Below are 16436 nucleotides of genomic sequence, written 5' to 3' on the forward strand. Positions count from 1 at the left end.
CTTCTTCCCCTTATCTTTCCCTGTGGTGATTGTAATGAGCTTCGACCGCAAACTCAAGGGGGGTGGCCCAGCCCGGCCTCTTCCGGCCTGTGACGGGCACGGACAGGCCTGCCCTTAGCCCGTGCACGCCCGCGCGCGTCCAGCGCCATGGGAGCCCGACCGCCCTTTTGGGCTCCTCCTGGCCGCGTAAGCGGCGTACGCGCCGCAGAGGATGCCGGGAGGCGTAGTTCGCCATTCACCCGGTGTCCGTACTCCCGGGAATGGCGCCGGCGACTCTCGGCGGTGGCGGCTCCTCCAGATGACCCCAGGAAAAATGAGAATGACTCTCGGCGGCGGCAGCAAAAGGATATCCCAGGTAAAGCTTGGCTTGCAGGTTTGTGGCGAACTAGAGTCATATGTACATGAATAACAATAGCCCTAGCCAGTCACCTAAACAATAGAAACCAAGCGTGGATAGTGTAACGGACTTCAATGAAAAATATGACCCGAGCTGAGCACGAAAGGCAATCAGTGGGACTTGTATATTAACAAACGTTCTGCTACACGCCAAGAAACGTATGGCTTATTTACCCCAATAAACATTATTACAAAAGGCAACTTCTTGATTGTGAAAGCGCGCTCTAATGAAAAAAGCTATATTGTCAAACTGGTTGGCATATTCTAGCTAAAAGTATATAAAAACAAAAGGTAAATATTTGCGGCAATGTCAAGCGAAACAGAATGTCAGGATCAATACCAAAATATGACACTATGACATTCTCCTACTTCCTGTTTGGGTCACGAGGTGGCCAGCTTGTATATGTGACAGCACTTCTACGTACGACGGGTAGAATGGGTGATGCACCACGCATCGAGGTAAAAATTGGAGTTCGTCGGGTCATACGAACATCTCATTACTGACCCGGAAGCCTCTTATGCGTTTCTTGTTTGGTGAGAGGCGGGTAAAGTAGACCATCAAAATCGGATCTAAAAATATAACAGTGCAGAAGGCACCTGGGGGAAGGAAGTTAGTCACTGCCATACTAAGAAGCAACATTTTTTATGAGACGTAAAGCAACGTTTGGTGTCTCTTAGCAATCCTTACTTTGGGCAAGCCAGAATGAAAAGTCACATGCTCGAAGCAGAACCAGCACTCCGGGTTAGAGATCATGGGGGCGTTTTTAGGGAAAATGCAACTTCTAATATACAACAAGCAGCCTACAAGAGCACAAACAAAATTAGTGCAGTGCATATGAATAAGCCTGTATGCGCAGTATGCTCTTTTTCAAAGCATATACTCGTGCTTGTCGTGCACCGTTGCGCACTCCCGCAGGGCGTAAGCCACCACAAGCACCAGTATGTACTTTGAAAAAGAGCTGAACAACGGCTAAAGGTCTCCTATTCAGCGCATGCGCGCTCCTTAGGCAAGACCTACAAAATGGAACCACAAAAGCACAAGTGAGGTGAAATTACTTAACAGTCAACTCACATCCAAACATGTGCCATTCTCGGAGAGTGCTCCTTCTTCCTCTTGTATTTTCAGCAAGAATAATCAATGCCATCTTGAATGCACTATTTATATTCAGTTTACTAAATATCATGCAACTAAAAGTAAAAAGCCATAGCCATCTTAGGATGTCTATGTATATGTCAAACACGTATATATTTATGAAACTGTAATTCACATGTTATCAGAAAAGTTTAGTCAAAGTTAAGTCATGGGTCCAGCGATTGGTCAAATTAGACAAGGGAAAAAGTGTACAATCAAGTAGTGTCAAATGCTATCACAAATGACAGTTAGCAACTCTCTCAAGTCGTATATGTAGAGTTCAATGAGGAAAAATAGGCTCAAATTAAAAAGCAAAGGTGCTCAGGACCATTATTTAGAAAAAAATAACATCATACAGCCTTTCAATTCAGTACCCAGCAAGATTATCACATAAATTATCTGAAGGAAGAAAAGTAAACATCAAGCTCCCTCTTAAATACAGAGCCAAACATTTGACCTCTTCCTTTGAATGGCAAATGTGACAAGATACAAACAAAAATTAAATGCCTGTTTATCGCGCATTCCCTTCTGAATTCCAGCATTGTTATTTAGGGGAGGATTCAGCACCCCAGAATCTCCTACTTCTAGCACTAATGGCATGGGCGTGAAACTGAGGAAGAGGATTGTTTAGGTTGAGCTATTAGTAAGGAGCACTGACCAAACTAAACAAGATCGTGCCTCAGACATCTGGCAGTGGAAGGGATAAGTAGAATCAGTGAAGCAGAAAGTTCACAACAAGTGTACTGCTGTGAACTAGCATACAAGAGACAACTGAAAACACATGTAGTCTCCTGCAATGCCTAACGAAAAAGAAAAAAAGAGTTCCCAGAAAGTGAGCACTAGTGGAAAAATACAGGGAGCCAGAAAGGTGGTAAACCGTCTAATTGCCAGTGAAAAAGAATGCTCACAGCATGTAATGTAGGCTTTTCTCTCCCTATATGTGAAGAATTCTTCACTAACCATACTTTAAACAATAAACGCATAGCGGCATATCACTTACAATGCTCACAATTAAAGCCGCTTACAAGTCAAATCAGCTTGCAGAGGAGCAAGTCACCCCTCATCCATTTCTTTTATAGACTCAACTTCAGGCATTCAGGAATGACATTTGGTCCTTTTCTGCAGATTTTAAACCATGGCACAGAAGCTGCTGTGCCAAGAAATGCTGGATCGAAGAGGTCAATAAAACAAGAACTACAGCTTGTCATGTTAGGTCACCCCTCTGCCCAACTGAACGACTTAAACAAGATCAGTCTGCAAGATTCGAGGGTGTGAATCTCAAATTTACTAACTAAAGTGGTGGGCAACCGGGTGGATGGGTAAAATGACAGTCAAGGATGGACTGTTCCCATGAGGAACAGGATTACTACTGACGTGCATTAGGTGGGCTTCTGTTTCATCCCATTACCTTTGGATGTTTGATTGCGAGTAGTATGCTTGGAAACCCGAGACTGGTGCAGCCAATGTTTGTGAATTCCAAAAATTTGTAAATGTGCACCCATCCAAGGAGTACTTCTATAGGTGCAGTTTACTTCTTTTTTTGGGTAAACCTGTTATTAAGTATATTTAAGTTCCTAATTAAAACAAGCATTAAAATGCAATAGGTCTCACCTTTAAGTTAAAGCCATTTGCTTTGCTAATGGTATTCTATAGCAAAGCAAATGGCTTTAACTTAATCAACTGGCACTCTTGTAGGTAGATGTCAACACCACAGCCCATAGCTGGCCATCAAAAGTCCATTATTAATTCCCTTTTGATATGAGCCATACCTACATGCTCTTTGTGGTCCAGAGCAATAAGATGTGGTCTCAACAAAATGGAAGCCACAAGCATGTTATTTCTTATAATGACATCTTCAATTGTCAGTTCACCCTTCCCTTTGCAGTACGGTCTAAGATTGATGTCTAATCCCTTCTACTTATGCCAAATATTAAAGATAAATCTGACGACCTCTTCATATTCAGAATCATTGGCAAATGCATTGATCCAGCCGAAAAACGTAAGATTTGCAATTACCTTCAATGAAATGATATAGCAAACAAACATACAGGGGTGCGACTGAAGCACTCAAGGAACGCGTAGATATGGCAATCATGCTCCCCAATGAATCCTGGCATGTCAAAATGTGCAAAGAAAGAACCCAAAACGGACAGAACCAAAGAGTGAAAATAAAGAGGAAAGCCTCAACTCTAGAACACTATGTAGCGACATGCTTTAGTGCAAATCCGTACAAACAGTATATAAGCTTACTCATAGTACCCTGGTGTGACAAAAGCAATTCAACCCATCACCACAACTTGTCAAAGAAGAGAAACTGCCACTTACAGAATGGCTGAACACCGATATTTGACAGCTTTTGGCAACCACAGAACTTCCCCTTATGTGTTGTAAAAATGGAAAATTATGTCTCACTCTATCCAAACCTCATGAAAGCGCACTGTTAATGAATGCTGATAAATACTAGCTAGTCTCACTTACCAGTCAACAACAATGTGGAGAGCGATGTTCAACCCCAGAAATCGCCGTTCAAAATGCTTCGTGCAGTGACACTATAAAAGTGCTAAATCCATATAGTTAACAAAGATCTTAAAGTGTTGTCACCAAATGAAAATGGTATCCGTACTAGTATTAACTGTAAAACGGCACATAAAAACCCTTTGTTAGCCCAAACGTGCGCATAGTAACTCTTAGATGCCCCGAATACAAGGTAATAACAACCTTCTTACCTCAAACCACAACAATGTCCCGCGCCTGACTCACACCGTGGAAGATCTTAAAACAAACAGAAACTCGTGCCCCGGGAGGTTTTAAAGTGTCATGGACATTCAAAGAGGACGGAGGATAGGTGCCCGCATCGTGCGCCATGTTTGAATGGCGCTTGTACGAGTCACCTCTAGCGTTATGGTATGAAGACTCAACAGTAGGCACTACTGACAACCGTACTACATTGATGACTGTACACAAGAACCTGTGTTCAAAATGGGACATGAACAGGGGTGCAGCGGAGCCATGACTGCCTCCCGGGAAGTCGGTCTGCCGATGGTGGTGGGGGGGCAATGGGGCTGGCAGGAGAAGCTGCAGGCAGACGCTGGGCAGAATCAGCAAGGCAAAGGCTGTTGGCGCCACCGGTACGGCGCAGACAGCGGCTGACCCATTAGTGGAGAGTGCCTCCTGTGAAGTTGGTCGGCCGATAGGAGTTGGGGGTGGGGGGGGGCAATGGGGCTGGCAGGAGATGCTGCAGGCAGACGCTGGGTAGAATTAGCAAGGCAAAGGCTGCTGGCACCACCGGGACAGCGCAGACAGAGGGAGAGCGCTACTTACTGCTGGGAGTACTCTTCTGCCTGAACTTAGTGCGCTGCCGTCGTAGCAGGAGGGAGTCCAGGCATGCACAGTCCTCTTCCTGCTGGCGTAAAAGGTTTATTATCTTCTTTATGGGGCCATATGTTTGGACCCATAAAGAAGATAAGAAACCTTTTACGCCAGCAGTAAGTTGGGGAAGTCCGTCCGAATGGGACGGATTCCAAAGAGCAAAGTGTACGTCAGAGGATGCTCTTTTCCAATGGCTGGTCACCGTTTGCCCTAAACGGTGACGCCAGCCAATGGAAAAGAGTGGCAGGGCTTAAAGCCCGCTAGTGAAAGTCACCTAAAATCATAAAATCTCGCCAGCGAGACTGCGCAAGCGCAGCCTAGGCAGGCCGAGACCTAAAAATGAATATTAAATTCTGTTTGTGCAATGAGAACAATTAGCAAAACCAACACAAACATAACATACCCGGAAACAGGGCCGACTCAAGGTCCCCCAAACTCAACTACCAAGCTGAGAATGCATTTATTTTGGGGGGAGGGGAGAGAGGGGGGAGCAGGGGGGGTCTCACTCCAAACACCCCGTCCTGAAGCTACAACTCTGCATTTAAGTGCACCAATATTACAGGCAGTGGCTGAAACTGAAATTTCAAAAGTAACAATGATTACCAAAGCTATCTTTGTTAACACTGGTGGTACCTAAATACCATAAGCAGCCAGTAATCATCCCACCTTTAAAGAAAGCTACTGTTTCTCTTACCGAGTCTGCAAGTTATCATCAAGGGTGATCATACTTTTCTTTTGTGGAAGGTGAAAGATGAAGTTCTGTGTCATCAGAGTCAAATCTTTGTAAAACATCACAGGCTGCTTTGACAACAGTAAGTCAGGTTTTTGCTGAAATCCCAGGACATACAAGATCACTTCTTTGGGACAGATCATTGCTACCAGAACCCATAGATTTACTCAGTCTTTAGATATAGATGACCACCCACTTTTGCTTCATCAATTAGAGAAGGAAGCTGCAGTAACACAGCTAGAAGACGGCTAACTTCTTTTTCCTGACCGGACTCTCAATGTCCACCATCCACAAGCATCTCTTACTTGTCTTGTCAATATGTAAAATGGTCCACTGAGAAATTCCAAACACATAAAGCACCTTTATATTGTTAACACTCTCCGACCAGCACAATGTTTACACTTACAATACCATTTTTGCGAATATCAGAAAGCATAGAGATTGATCTTTGACTAGTTTTCTGATACCTGCTTGCTGTTTCTCTATGCTTGGTGTTACCTCATCGTCGCAGAGGCCTTACATTTAGCAGTGGTGTTGCTATACATATAAGATAAAGAAGACAAAGAACAAAAGAAATCACTGGACTATCGCTATTTTAGATCAATGGAAAGTTGAAAGTATTTATAAAGCGCACTGTTGCCGAGCGGCTTCCTGGCGCTGAGGGGATAGGGCGGTAGCAGAATGAGAGGGGCACCAGGAAATTACTGAGAAGAGAAAACTTGAGCAATCAGGTGAGTTTTAAGCACCTTACTGAAATGCAGATAGTACAGATGGAACTGATGTATGGAGTTGCTGATGAGTCTGGTCATCAGACTAGAAGATGTATACAGATCATATGCAACCAAGACAAGTATGCAAAGTGTTGAAGAGTTTGTCCAGGAATGCAAAAGAGACAATTAGTTTTAGATGAGAAGGAGAACGCTAACTCATTACGAGCCATGACTGAAATGTTGACCAAGGACCATTATTCTCTGTTGAATCCAATATTCCAGTGGTCAAGAACTTTGGGAGCAAGACCATTAACCTGGGTGCCAAAATTCCGGATGTTTGGTTCAACTCTGAGCTGTTTCTGGAAAAGCAAAACATCCACATGGTATTGGTAAGAAATAAAATCCACATTCTACTAGTATTATTAAAAAAAATCCGCCTCAATGGGCAGGCATTGTGCTTTGGCTCCTCGATTACAAAGCCCTCTAAATACAGGTCAGCATATTCCATTTTGAGAAAGTCCAGAACAGAGCCCTAAGCATTAAAATAGAAACGTTGGGCACCGCTCCTCGCCTAATTCCATTTGCTCCTAATAAAGGGACACACTGCGTTCAACATTATGACTGGCTCAAAATTATGTGAATGATCCACGTTATAGCCAAAAGACAATAGCCAGACAAAATAAACTAGACTACCCAAATTCGAAAAGATTAGGGCAAAGGAATATTTTCTGCGTGATCATGGAAGTGAGTGAAAACAAAACTGTTTTGGTGTACTTTGGAAAACAGCAGGGGTTTTTATAAAGAAATGTGATTTTAGCCATTGTCAATAACCTTCCAAAAGACACTGGATCCACATGTCTATTGATCGTCTATTAACTTGTGGAGCCATCAGAACCTACAAATAAAAAACATTTTATCTCAGCTTGTAAATTGTATTAAGCTTCCTCACTCAATGAAACACTACCATGTCTTCCACAACTAAGCAACAGCAACAATGTACAATATGTTCGCTTTTATAAAAGCTCAAAATGGTTTTACAAGGGCAACAACAAAGACTATATCCTGCAAATGCACATATATCGCCAGACAATTGCGTATGGGAATCAAAACAAACCAAATTAGAACATGTGGTGAATAAAAAAATTAATTAAAAAAAAGGTTAATAAGTGCTCATCTTGAGATCCAGAGTAAGGCTGACTTTTATAGACTGCTGTCTAAAAGTGTTTGCTCAAACCACCCTAATTCATATAGTGAAAAAAGGTGTAACAGTTACACTGGGGCGGAAAGTCACTGAACACTACTAAGCAGTGGGTGTGCATGGTCTATGTCCAAAATGTTAGGACTTATGGAAACCGGTTTCAGAAAAACTGAAAACGCTCAAAACTGTTTGTATCCATTGGCAAGAATCACTGAGAGACGGTGCTGCCTCAGTATAACCTTCTGCCCCACTACATAGCGTTGTGGCAACTACATAGCGTTGTGGCAAGAAAAATATTGCTTTCTCTGAAAACCAAGCGATTAGAAATGCACTCAAGCCAGAATCATATCATCACCAGCTCCACTCTAAGCTGTTAAATCAAGTCAGTTAGAAGGGAATGAAGTGCATTTATAAGGCTATGGCGAGGACTCAACTTATACAAATGACTATAATCTTTCCCACCCTCCTCGGACAGACACACCTCACCAAAAGCCCCGAAAGAGGATCTAACAAGGTCTGGGACAAAATGCCATGTAGAAAGCTACTTAACTTCATGAAGGAAACAATGTATATCCATTTAGGTAGACTGAAGGAAGGGGGTATTTTCCACTTGCCTCTTTTTCTGTGTCTCTGGATATGCAGGTCCATTGGTTATCTGGAACACTGTAAGCCCAAAAATCTGCCAGGTCTTGCGTGCCATCCCAGCCACCAAATAGATAGACTGTTTCTGTGAAGCAACAAATGTATTAGTAATTACTTTGGATTCTTTTGTAGAGTGTCTAAGACACAAACATAATGCTGCAACAACTGTAATTCCTTTTACATGTATTTTTGCACGATATACTACTGTTCACCGTACTGTTTTAATTTTTATTAATGTTTTATAACTTTTTTAAAGCGAACAATTGCATTGATGTGAATTAAGGGTGCAATTTGGCAAGCATGTTAAGTGTGCCTTTAATTATGTCTCTAAAACTAAAGGGCATCATGTTACAGTGGCCATTAGTGCAAGAATTGAGTACAGATCATATTTTCGGCAACACATAGCTTGGCCCAAAGTAACAGGCTGCAGAGAGATAGGGCTAATGTGGAAAGGTCAGGGGTAAGAGGATGGTCATTTGAGAAGGCTGAATGATTTTCCTGGCTGGTTATGGATCTAGTTTAAAGAAGACAATGTCGAGTAGATCACAAAGAAAAAGTGCCCAGGGGCATACGAAGAAAGCGCTCTAAACAAGTAAAAGAATACAACTGAAAAGACTGTCTGTTCAGCCTCAAAACTATTTTTAAAAATACACTAATGTGTGACTTGGTAGAAGCTACCCCTAAGTAGGCTTCCGATGTAGCTACTTGAACGCCCTTCCACTTCAAACAACCCGCAAGTAAGACCCATGTCTTATATTAATTCAGCTTGTACTCTGAATGTGTCCCAAATTCAAGTGCTGTGGCTTTGACAGAAGCTACCACTGACTGAAGATTAAGTGTACAGATGGCCACATCGTTCATGAAGGCCGTTATGCCTTCTGTGACACACTTATTACTGGACACAGTATGCAAGATATGATCAGTGATCGGTTCCAGGTATAATGACTTCACCACAGGAGAAATAGGACAGACCTGTTGGGTCCTACCTAAAGATGGAAAAGAAATCAGATTGGCTCATTAATCATCACCATAGAAAGCTTTATTTAACTATTAAAAAAAATCATAAAAGCAGCACAGATACTGCACAATCCATCACAAAGATAGAAAGATGGTTAAGAGCAAACAATCAGACCATAGTATTTTACCGTTAAAAACTGCTCATTTTAGAAAGCTACCAACACTAAAACAGAGCTAGATATTAGGCAATGATCGTAAAAAAACAAGGTTGCCTGGCATTGTTGAAATTCAAATGTAAAAAAGAGAGGGAGGCCTCCTTCTTTTGTGGTAATAGGGGACAAGGAGAACAAGGTAGAAAACACAAGGAAAGTCCCTGGGCTATGCACTCACTATGGACCCCTACTATAGCTTGCATGTGCATGATTGTTGAAATTCATACATATTTTAAACTGGTTTTAAATTCTTTCCGGAAGACAGTAGGTAACATTTGCAAAATAAAACATAGTGCTAAAGAGATTGCACCGCAGATTCATCACAGGGACAGACCAAGACGTAGCCAGTATCATACTGACCCAGAGGAAAACAGAGTACAGATCTTATGGTCCCTAATCGAAATCTAGCTAAAAATGTTCTCTGCCAAGGGCTCAAAACCCAGCACAAGCACTGCTCGAAATTTGGCATTGTTTGAATAATTGCATTCTCTCGCAGCCTGGGTTTACTTAGGTGTTCCTGCTCCCTCGAGGGCTGTATAAATCTCTAAAAAAGTTGTTTAACTTTAGGGAGAGTAGCATTAGTAAGGCAGGAAGAAGATGAAAAACATACCCTCCTAACTATTAGCCCTGGAAAAGGGAATTTAGGTAATTCAGCCAAGGAATTGTAAGCTCCTTATCGCAACTCAGGCAATCAAATATGATCATCCTATTCAGAGAGATAGACTTATTAGCCCAAACGGAGAGCCAGAGGACGAGCGGGCCGCCCTGATCAAATCAGAGACATAGGTGAAACCCAGTTCCTTGTGAAGAACAAAATGTGTGGTCGAGGGTGGAAGGGCGAGGAACAAACGACAGATGTGGTTTTCTTCTGCCTGGATGGAAGCAACCTCTCTCCCCACACCATACATTAAAATCGGAAGACGTTTACGGTGAAAAACTTACAATAGGCCGGACTGGTTTGTTGTCCACTCTTATTAATCACTCCCATAACTTGTGGTGCATATAAAATACACCTACATCACCCTTAACCATACAAGAACATTGAAAGTGCTGTGAGAAATGGTCAAAGATCTTTCTCATATCGAAAGATTTATTGGTAGCAGTTGAAAGACTGTCTCAGCCCTACTAAATAGATGTATTATTTATTTATTTATTTATTTAATGATTTATAAAGCGCCTGGTGACCCGAGGGCATCCCCGCGCTATAAAGATTTGTTGTCCAGATAAGAGGGAGGAAAGAAGGGGGATGACATTATTTAGGGAATAGAAGTGTTTTCAGTTTTTTTCTGAAAATCAAGTAATTGGGTTCCAGTCTAAGGGTACGTGGGAGGGAGTTCCATCCAGTGGAAGCTTTCACGGAAAAGCGTCGACCTCCAGTGCGTGTCTTTTTAAATTTGGGGATGTTGGCTAGGTGCTCATTCTCGGACCGCAGGGATCTGGGTGCTTTATAAGGGGCAACCAGGTCGCTGAGGATCGAAGGGCCACCTCCATTGGTCAGTTTGTAAGCCGTGCACATGGCTTTGAATTCCACCCTTTGGCGCACGGGGAGCCAGTGCAGGGCCTTGATGGCAGGTTTCGCCGACACTCTGGAGGGAAGGTTCATGAGTAGACGGGCTGCTGCATTCTGTGTTCGTTGCAGTTTCGCCAGGGTGGCCTCAGGGGCTCCTAGGTAGACCATGTTACTATAGTCCAAACGTGACAGTATGAGCCCTTGGACTAGTAGTTTCCTGGATGCGGGGGGGGAGTAGGGGGAGAATCCTGCAGGTGGTGCGCATAAGCCCAAAACAGGTTCCTGCAGTTTTGGCCGCTTGCGTTTTCATTGAGAGCTCGGGTTCTAGCCATACTCCTAGGGTCTTAATTTCATGTTTCGGGGCAGGAATTTCCCCGAACACGTCTGGCCAGACCGCTGGGGGGATGGTCACCAATTGCTTTCCCATGAGCATCACTTCGGTCTTTGACCCATTTAGTTTTAGTGATTAATCACACATCCAACCATGGATTTCCGTAAGGCAGTTTGCCAGGTTGTCTGGGAGGTCGTCTAGTTGGGATAGGGAGACGACCAACTGTGTGTCATCAGCGTAGCTCACTATTTTTATACCGAATGGTGTCACCACATCTTCAAGGGGGGCCATGTAGGCATTAAAAAGCGTCGGGCTCAGGGATGATCCCTGAGGGACCCCGCTCGTGAGGGGGAGTGTGGACGAGCGATGATTGCCGTCCCATACCTGGAACGTGCGCCCGGCAAGGAAGGACTCTATCCATCTGAGTGCCGTCCCGGTGAGCCCTGCTGCCGCCAGCCGATGGAGAAGGACACAGTGGTTGACTGTGTCGAAGGCTGCACTAAGATCCAGGAGGATCACTGCCACTGACCCTCCTGAATCTAAAATGCACCTTGCCTCCTCGATGACGGCAAGAAGGGCAGTATCTGTGCCGTGGCCCGGGCGGAAGCCAGTTTGGGATTGCCGTAAGATGTTATTTGCCTCGAGAAACTGAGACAGTTGTCCGTTGACCAATTTCTCGGCTACCTTGCTAATGCCCGGGAGGAGTGAGATTGGCCGGTAGTTTGCCATATCTGCTGGGTCTAGCTGGGGTTTTTTAAGGAGTGCCTTCACCACTGCGCTCTTCCAGCTAGCGGGAACGGATCCCTGGGTAAGTGAGCTATTAATAAGCTCCGTGATCGTGGGAATGGTGACAGGGGCTACAGTTTTTTAGGAATCTAATGGGTGCAGGGTCCAAAGGTGATCCGCTTTTTATTTTGGTCATGGTTACTTCTACCTCGTTGCAGGTTACTGGCCTAAATGTCGCAAGTTGGGGGCGTAAGCTGCTTCCAGACTGGCTGGGGGGTGAATCATTGTCCATGTGGCTAGAGGGACAGGGAGGGGGAAGGGATGCTAAGATGCGGGCAATTTTATCATTGAAATAGGTGGCTAATTCGTTGCTTCTGTCCACAGGGGGGATGTTGGAGGAAGGAGTGGTTGGTACTTTCAAAAGCTCTTTTACGATTAGGAAAGATTCCCTGGCTGAGTTAGTGGATTCTTTTATCCGAGTATCGTAATGGGAAGCTTTAGAGCGCCTAATAGCAGTTTTGTATGATCTAACTGAGTTTTGGTAGGCTTCCTTGCTGGCGTGCTGCCAGTCTTTCCTCCAAAGTCGTTCGGCTCTCTTACAGTTTTTGCATAGTAATCGAAGTTCCGGGGTAAACCATGGGGCGGAACCTGGTTTCCCATTTTTGTCCTCCCGAGTTCTAAGTGGGAGTACGGAATCCAGGGAGGTAGTAATCCACTCTCTATATTTACTTTCGGCAACAGCCGGGTCTTCTGCGTAAGCAGGGGTAGTTGACTTTAGGGTCCTGGCCCATTCTTCGGTGGGGAGCTTGGACCAGGCCCTGTCCCTGGTGTAGGTGGGCGGTTTTGAGGTTTCCTAAAAGTTCCTGGTAGTTGGAAGGAGACTAGAAAGTGATCCGTCCAGGGGAGGGGAAGGGACTCACTAGCTTGCATAGTGAGAGTGCTCGTGAACGCAGGGTCCAGCAAGTGACCTTTGTTGTGAGTAGCTCCAGAGTTTAGGAGGCGGATGTCGAGGGCCGCCAGATCGGTGATCAGGTCGACAGCCCCAGAGTCTAAAGGGTCGTCGAAATGGATATTTAGGTCTCCTAATATCATGAAATTAGTGATGGAGTGGGCCTGTGTAGCTACTGTGTCCAGGAGAGTCCTGACAAAAGGACCTGGATGACCGGGGGGGCGGTACACTAGGATCCCTGTGAGTGAGTTAGTCGGGTCTAACTTAATTGTGAACTGCAGGCTTTCAGAGTCGGGAATCTGCGCATCATTAGATTTGCAGAGGAGATGGTCCCGGTGGATAATGGCGACACCACCACCCCTACCTAAGGGACGAGGTAGGGACTGAATGAGGAAGCCCGGTGGGGTTACTAGCACCATATCTGACTCCGAGTGTGGAGAGAGCCACGTTTCCGTCAGGAAAAGGACGTCTATGTCATGGTCTTCTATGAGGTGGTTAATCAGCATCGCGTGTTTGGGGAGAGAGCGACAATTCAGCGAAGCGAGTTTAAGGGCTGAGAGCTTATGGGGTCGAGTAGGGAGTTTAAGCTGGACTGGATGGCAATAAGTACAGCTGATGAATGGTCCATTCAGGTCGTGAACATACTCACAGGAGGAGGCGATGGGGGGCCTGAGACTTAGGAGGTCCCGACGTGAGTAGCTTACCTTAAGGGCAGCTTTATCCAGCAGGGGTTCTGGCCCTAGGCCCGGCCGTGCGCGGCCGTGCGCAGACGGGCTTGCCTTAGGCGCTCCCGCTGCGCTCGTCCGCTGCGCTGGTATGGCCAACACATTTGTAGCGTATGGTATGGGCGTGGCCTCGCAGTGGGCGTGGCTACGACTTCGAACCGCAATGGCGGTGTGCTTGTTTACCCTGTCTCAGCGCTGGTTGCCGCTGTCTCAGGGGGTGTCTTATGAGGGCTGCTCAGCGCGTGAAGCTAGCGCTTTCAATGCAGGTGAGGTTTTAAAATCAAGTCAAGTGACGAATGGACAAGTTTTAAAAACATAAACATAAACAGCGTGCAGTCCTCCGGCTATTAATACGTGAGGAGATGCTGTATCAAGGTACAAAACCATACTGCAATGATAATGCAACCAACAACACATTCGGGCAGGTGCTGATCAAACTATTTGGCTTAAGTTTAGTACTGACAGTTAAAGGCGATACTGGTCAGTATGTTACAAACTCCTGAAGGATGAGCTACCCTCTTAATAAAACTATGAAGACTGCCATAATCTAGATTCCTTTCTTTCACTCCAACTATCTTCTCCTTCTAATCACACTCTTTTTTTATTTTTATGACTTTTATATAGCTGCCACTCTTCTCCTTCTCTTCTGCCACTCTTCTCCTTGTCTGGCTCTTTCGCCTCTTTTGTTCCTCTCAGGTCTTGCTTTCTCCAAACCTCTCATGCTATCCCAGCATAAGCTCCATTCTTCACTTTTCATTCACATTACTCAATCTTGTCTCTCACATTTTCGTCTCTTCTCTACTCCTTCCCTCAATCTTTCTCCTTTTGATCAACAATCAGCTCGCTCCTTCATCTCCCTCATTCTGCAGCAATCCACTTAAATTAGCCATTTCTATCTACGACATTGCTTCTACTTTGATTTATCATACTCTTAATGACTCTCTAATTCCATTTTATTTTTGATCTCTCTTTGCCTAATTCAAACCACAAGTATAAGCAACATATTTGTATTATGTAAAGATAGGAAGAAAGATAACAGGGTTGGGTTATGGCTCATTAGTATCAATACTGCCTGTTCTGTCAGTATTTTCGATAGACACACTGGCCAACAGGATCATTATTACCTATACCGAAGATAGGATCTTATTCCTTTATAGCTGGGTGGGACAGAAGTGCCTAAACTGGCAGATAAGTCCATGAATACTATACTACTTAATCTGAATCAGTGGTCAAGTGTATGCGCTGATGCGGGTTCCTTGCTTACTCTGCTACAGGATCCAAGCTATAACTTACTGATGAGGCCTAATAGGGCTGAATCCAGCCTGGGGTTGCTAGTGTTCCCTTTTGGAGGGGGCCTCGCCTGACAGTTCAGGATGGGCTTCTCCTTTTAGGTGAGGGTCAGTACTGATGTGCATGAGGTGGGCCTCTGTCTAAAGTGGCACACTAGATGAAAAACACTGAGTTGGGATGCTACTCAGAGCAATTGCAATCGTTTAGAGTATGTGCAAGTGTTTCGCCCACGCCCTTTTGTCTCTCTGTTCCTTGAGGCAGCGCCAGTAGAGACCAGTGCTGTAAAAATTGTCTCAAACTATCTGCACAGTTGCGAGCTGTGTCATGTTTATATTAGAAGTGTATCGCTCAGTAGTGGCCATCTGTTTTATCATCTGGTACTGCTAGTGAAGATTAAAGGACAATGTCACCCCTGAGAGGAGAGCCTGATCTGCTCAGGGGCCACCACAATCCAAGATATCACTGTCAGAAGATTCAACCTGGAACAGGCAAGTACCCCCACTGAGTGTCTGTCTGCAGCCAGCTTTGAGAGCCGTCACTGCTAAGCCAGGTGCTGCCATAAAGACCCCCTTTCACGATTCCAACTTCTGATGCAATCTGGAAAGGCTGGTACTGCTGATGTCTGCACTGAAGAATACAATGCTTCAAAAGAGGAGCTGTGCGCTGAATCTGTGGCATACTTTCAGGTACACCACAAGGCTTAGCATGCAAGGTTATGTCATGTTATGTTAAGATAAATTTATCCAGCGCACTTACACCATAGGTTTCATGGCGCTAATCATACACATGTAGCCACAGAAGACCATTTTAGCACGCTTGCACAAAGAGCCAGGTTTTCAGGGCCTTTCTGAAGCCCAGAAGACTATCACGATTCCTAACAGCAAGTGGAAGTGAGTTCCAGAGCCTAGGGGCCAGATAGGAGAACCTTCGGCCACCCTGATGTTTCAATTTAATTGATGGAATAAAAAAGGAGATGAAGATGGGCGGAACGGAGATTGCGTGTGGGTACATACGTGGTGATTAGGCTGTTAAGACATTTAGGGCTTGTACAATGCAGTACTTTAAAAACTATGCATCCCGACATGAAAGCGGTGCGTTGTGCTATAGGTAACCAATGTAGTTTACGCAGTAGCGGCCTGGCTGATTACCATCTTGGCTGTTTATAGATCAGTCTCGCCGCCTGATTTTGAATCATTTGAAGGCGATGTAGCAGGCCAAGGGAAGGCCGGTGTAAAGAGAGTTGCACAAACGCTATCACCACCTGGTTCAGAGCTTGGTGAGACAGCAGGTAAGCGATTTTCCTTATTTTGCGTAGTTGGAAAAGACAAGAGGAAACCACGGTGCCCACATGTCCCTTCAGAGAGAGATCGGAGTCAATAGTCACCTCAAGACTTTTTGCTGATGCGGATGGGACAGGGGGGGGGCCTAGTTCGCCCGGCCAAAAATCAGGTCCCCAACAATTGGAGCTTTTCCCAGGCAGCACCAATTATGTTTTGCCGGGGTTGAACTTCAATTGGTTCCGATCCATCCAGCATTGGATATGCAGCATTGTAGCTTGG

General features: G+C 44.8%; 1 protein-coding gene across 2 annotated transcripts in view; it reads right to left on the minus strand.

Annotated features, from left to right (window-relative positions):
* Positions 1-16436, minus strand: part of MKLN1 (muskelin 1) — an 808470-nt gene that overhangs the window by 445960 nt on the left and 346074 nt on the right. For both annotated transcript variants that reach the window (XM_086918927.1, XM_086918926.1), the window contains exon 9: positions 8150-8262. In XM_086918927.1, the coding sequence (XP_086775053.1) occupies positions 8150-8262 (113 nt within the window). The remainder of the gene's footprint in view (positions 1-8149; positions 8263-16436) is intronic.

The sequence above is a fragment of the Lissotriton vulgaris genome, chromosome 1_1 (assembly GCF_964263255.1).
Source record: "Lissotriton vulgaris chromosome 1_1, aLisVul1.2, whole genome shotgun sequence".
Lineage (NCBI taxonomy): Eukaryota > Metazoa > Chordata > Amphibia > Caudata > Salamandridae > Lissotriton > Lissotriton vulgaris.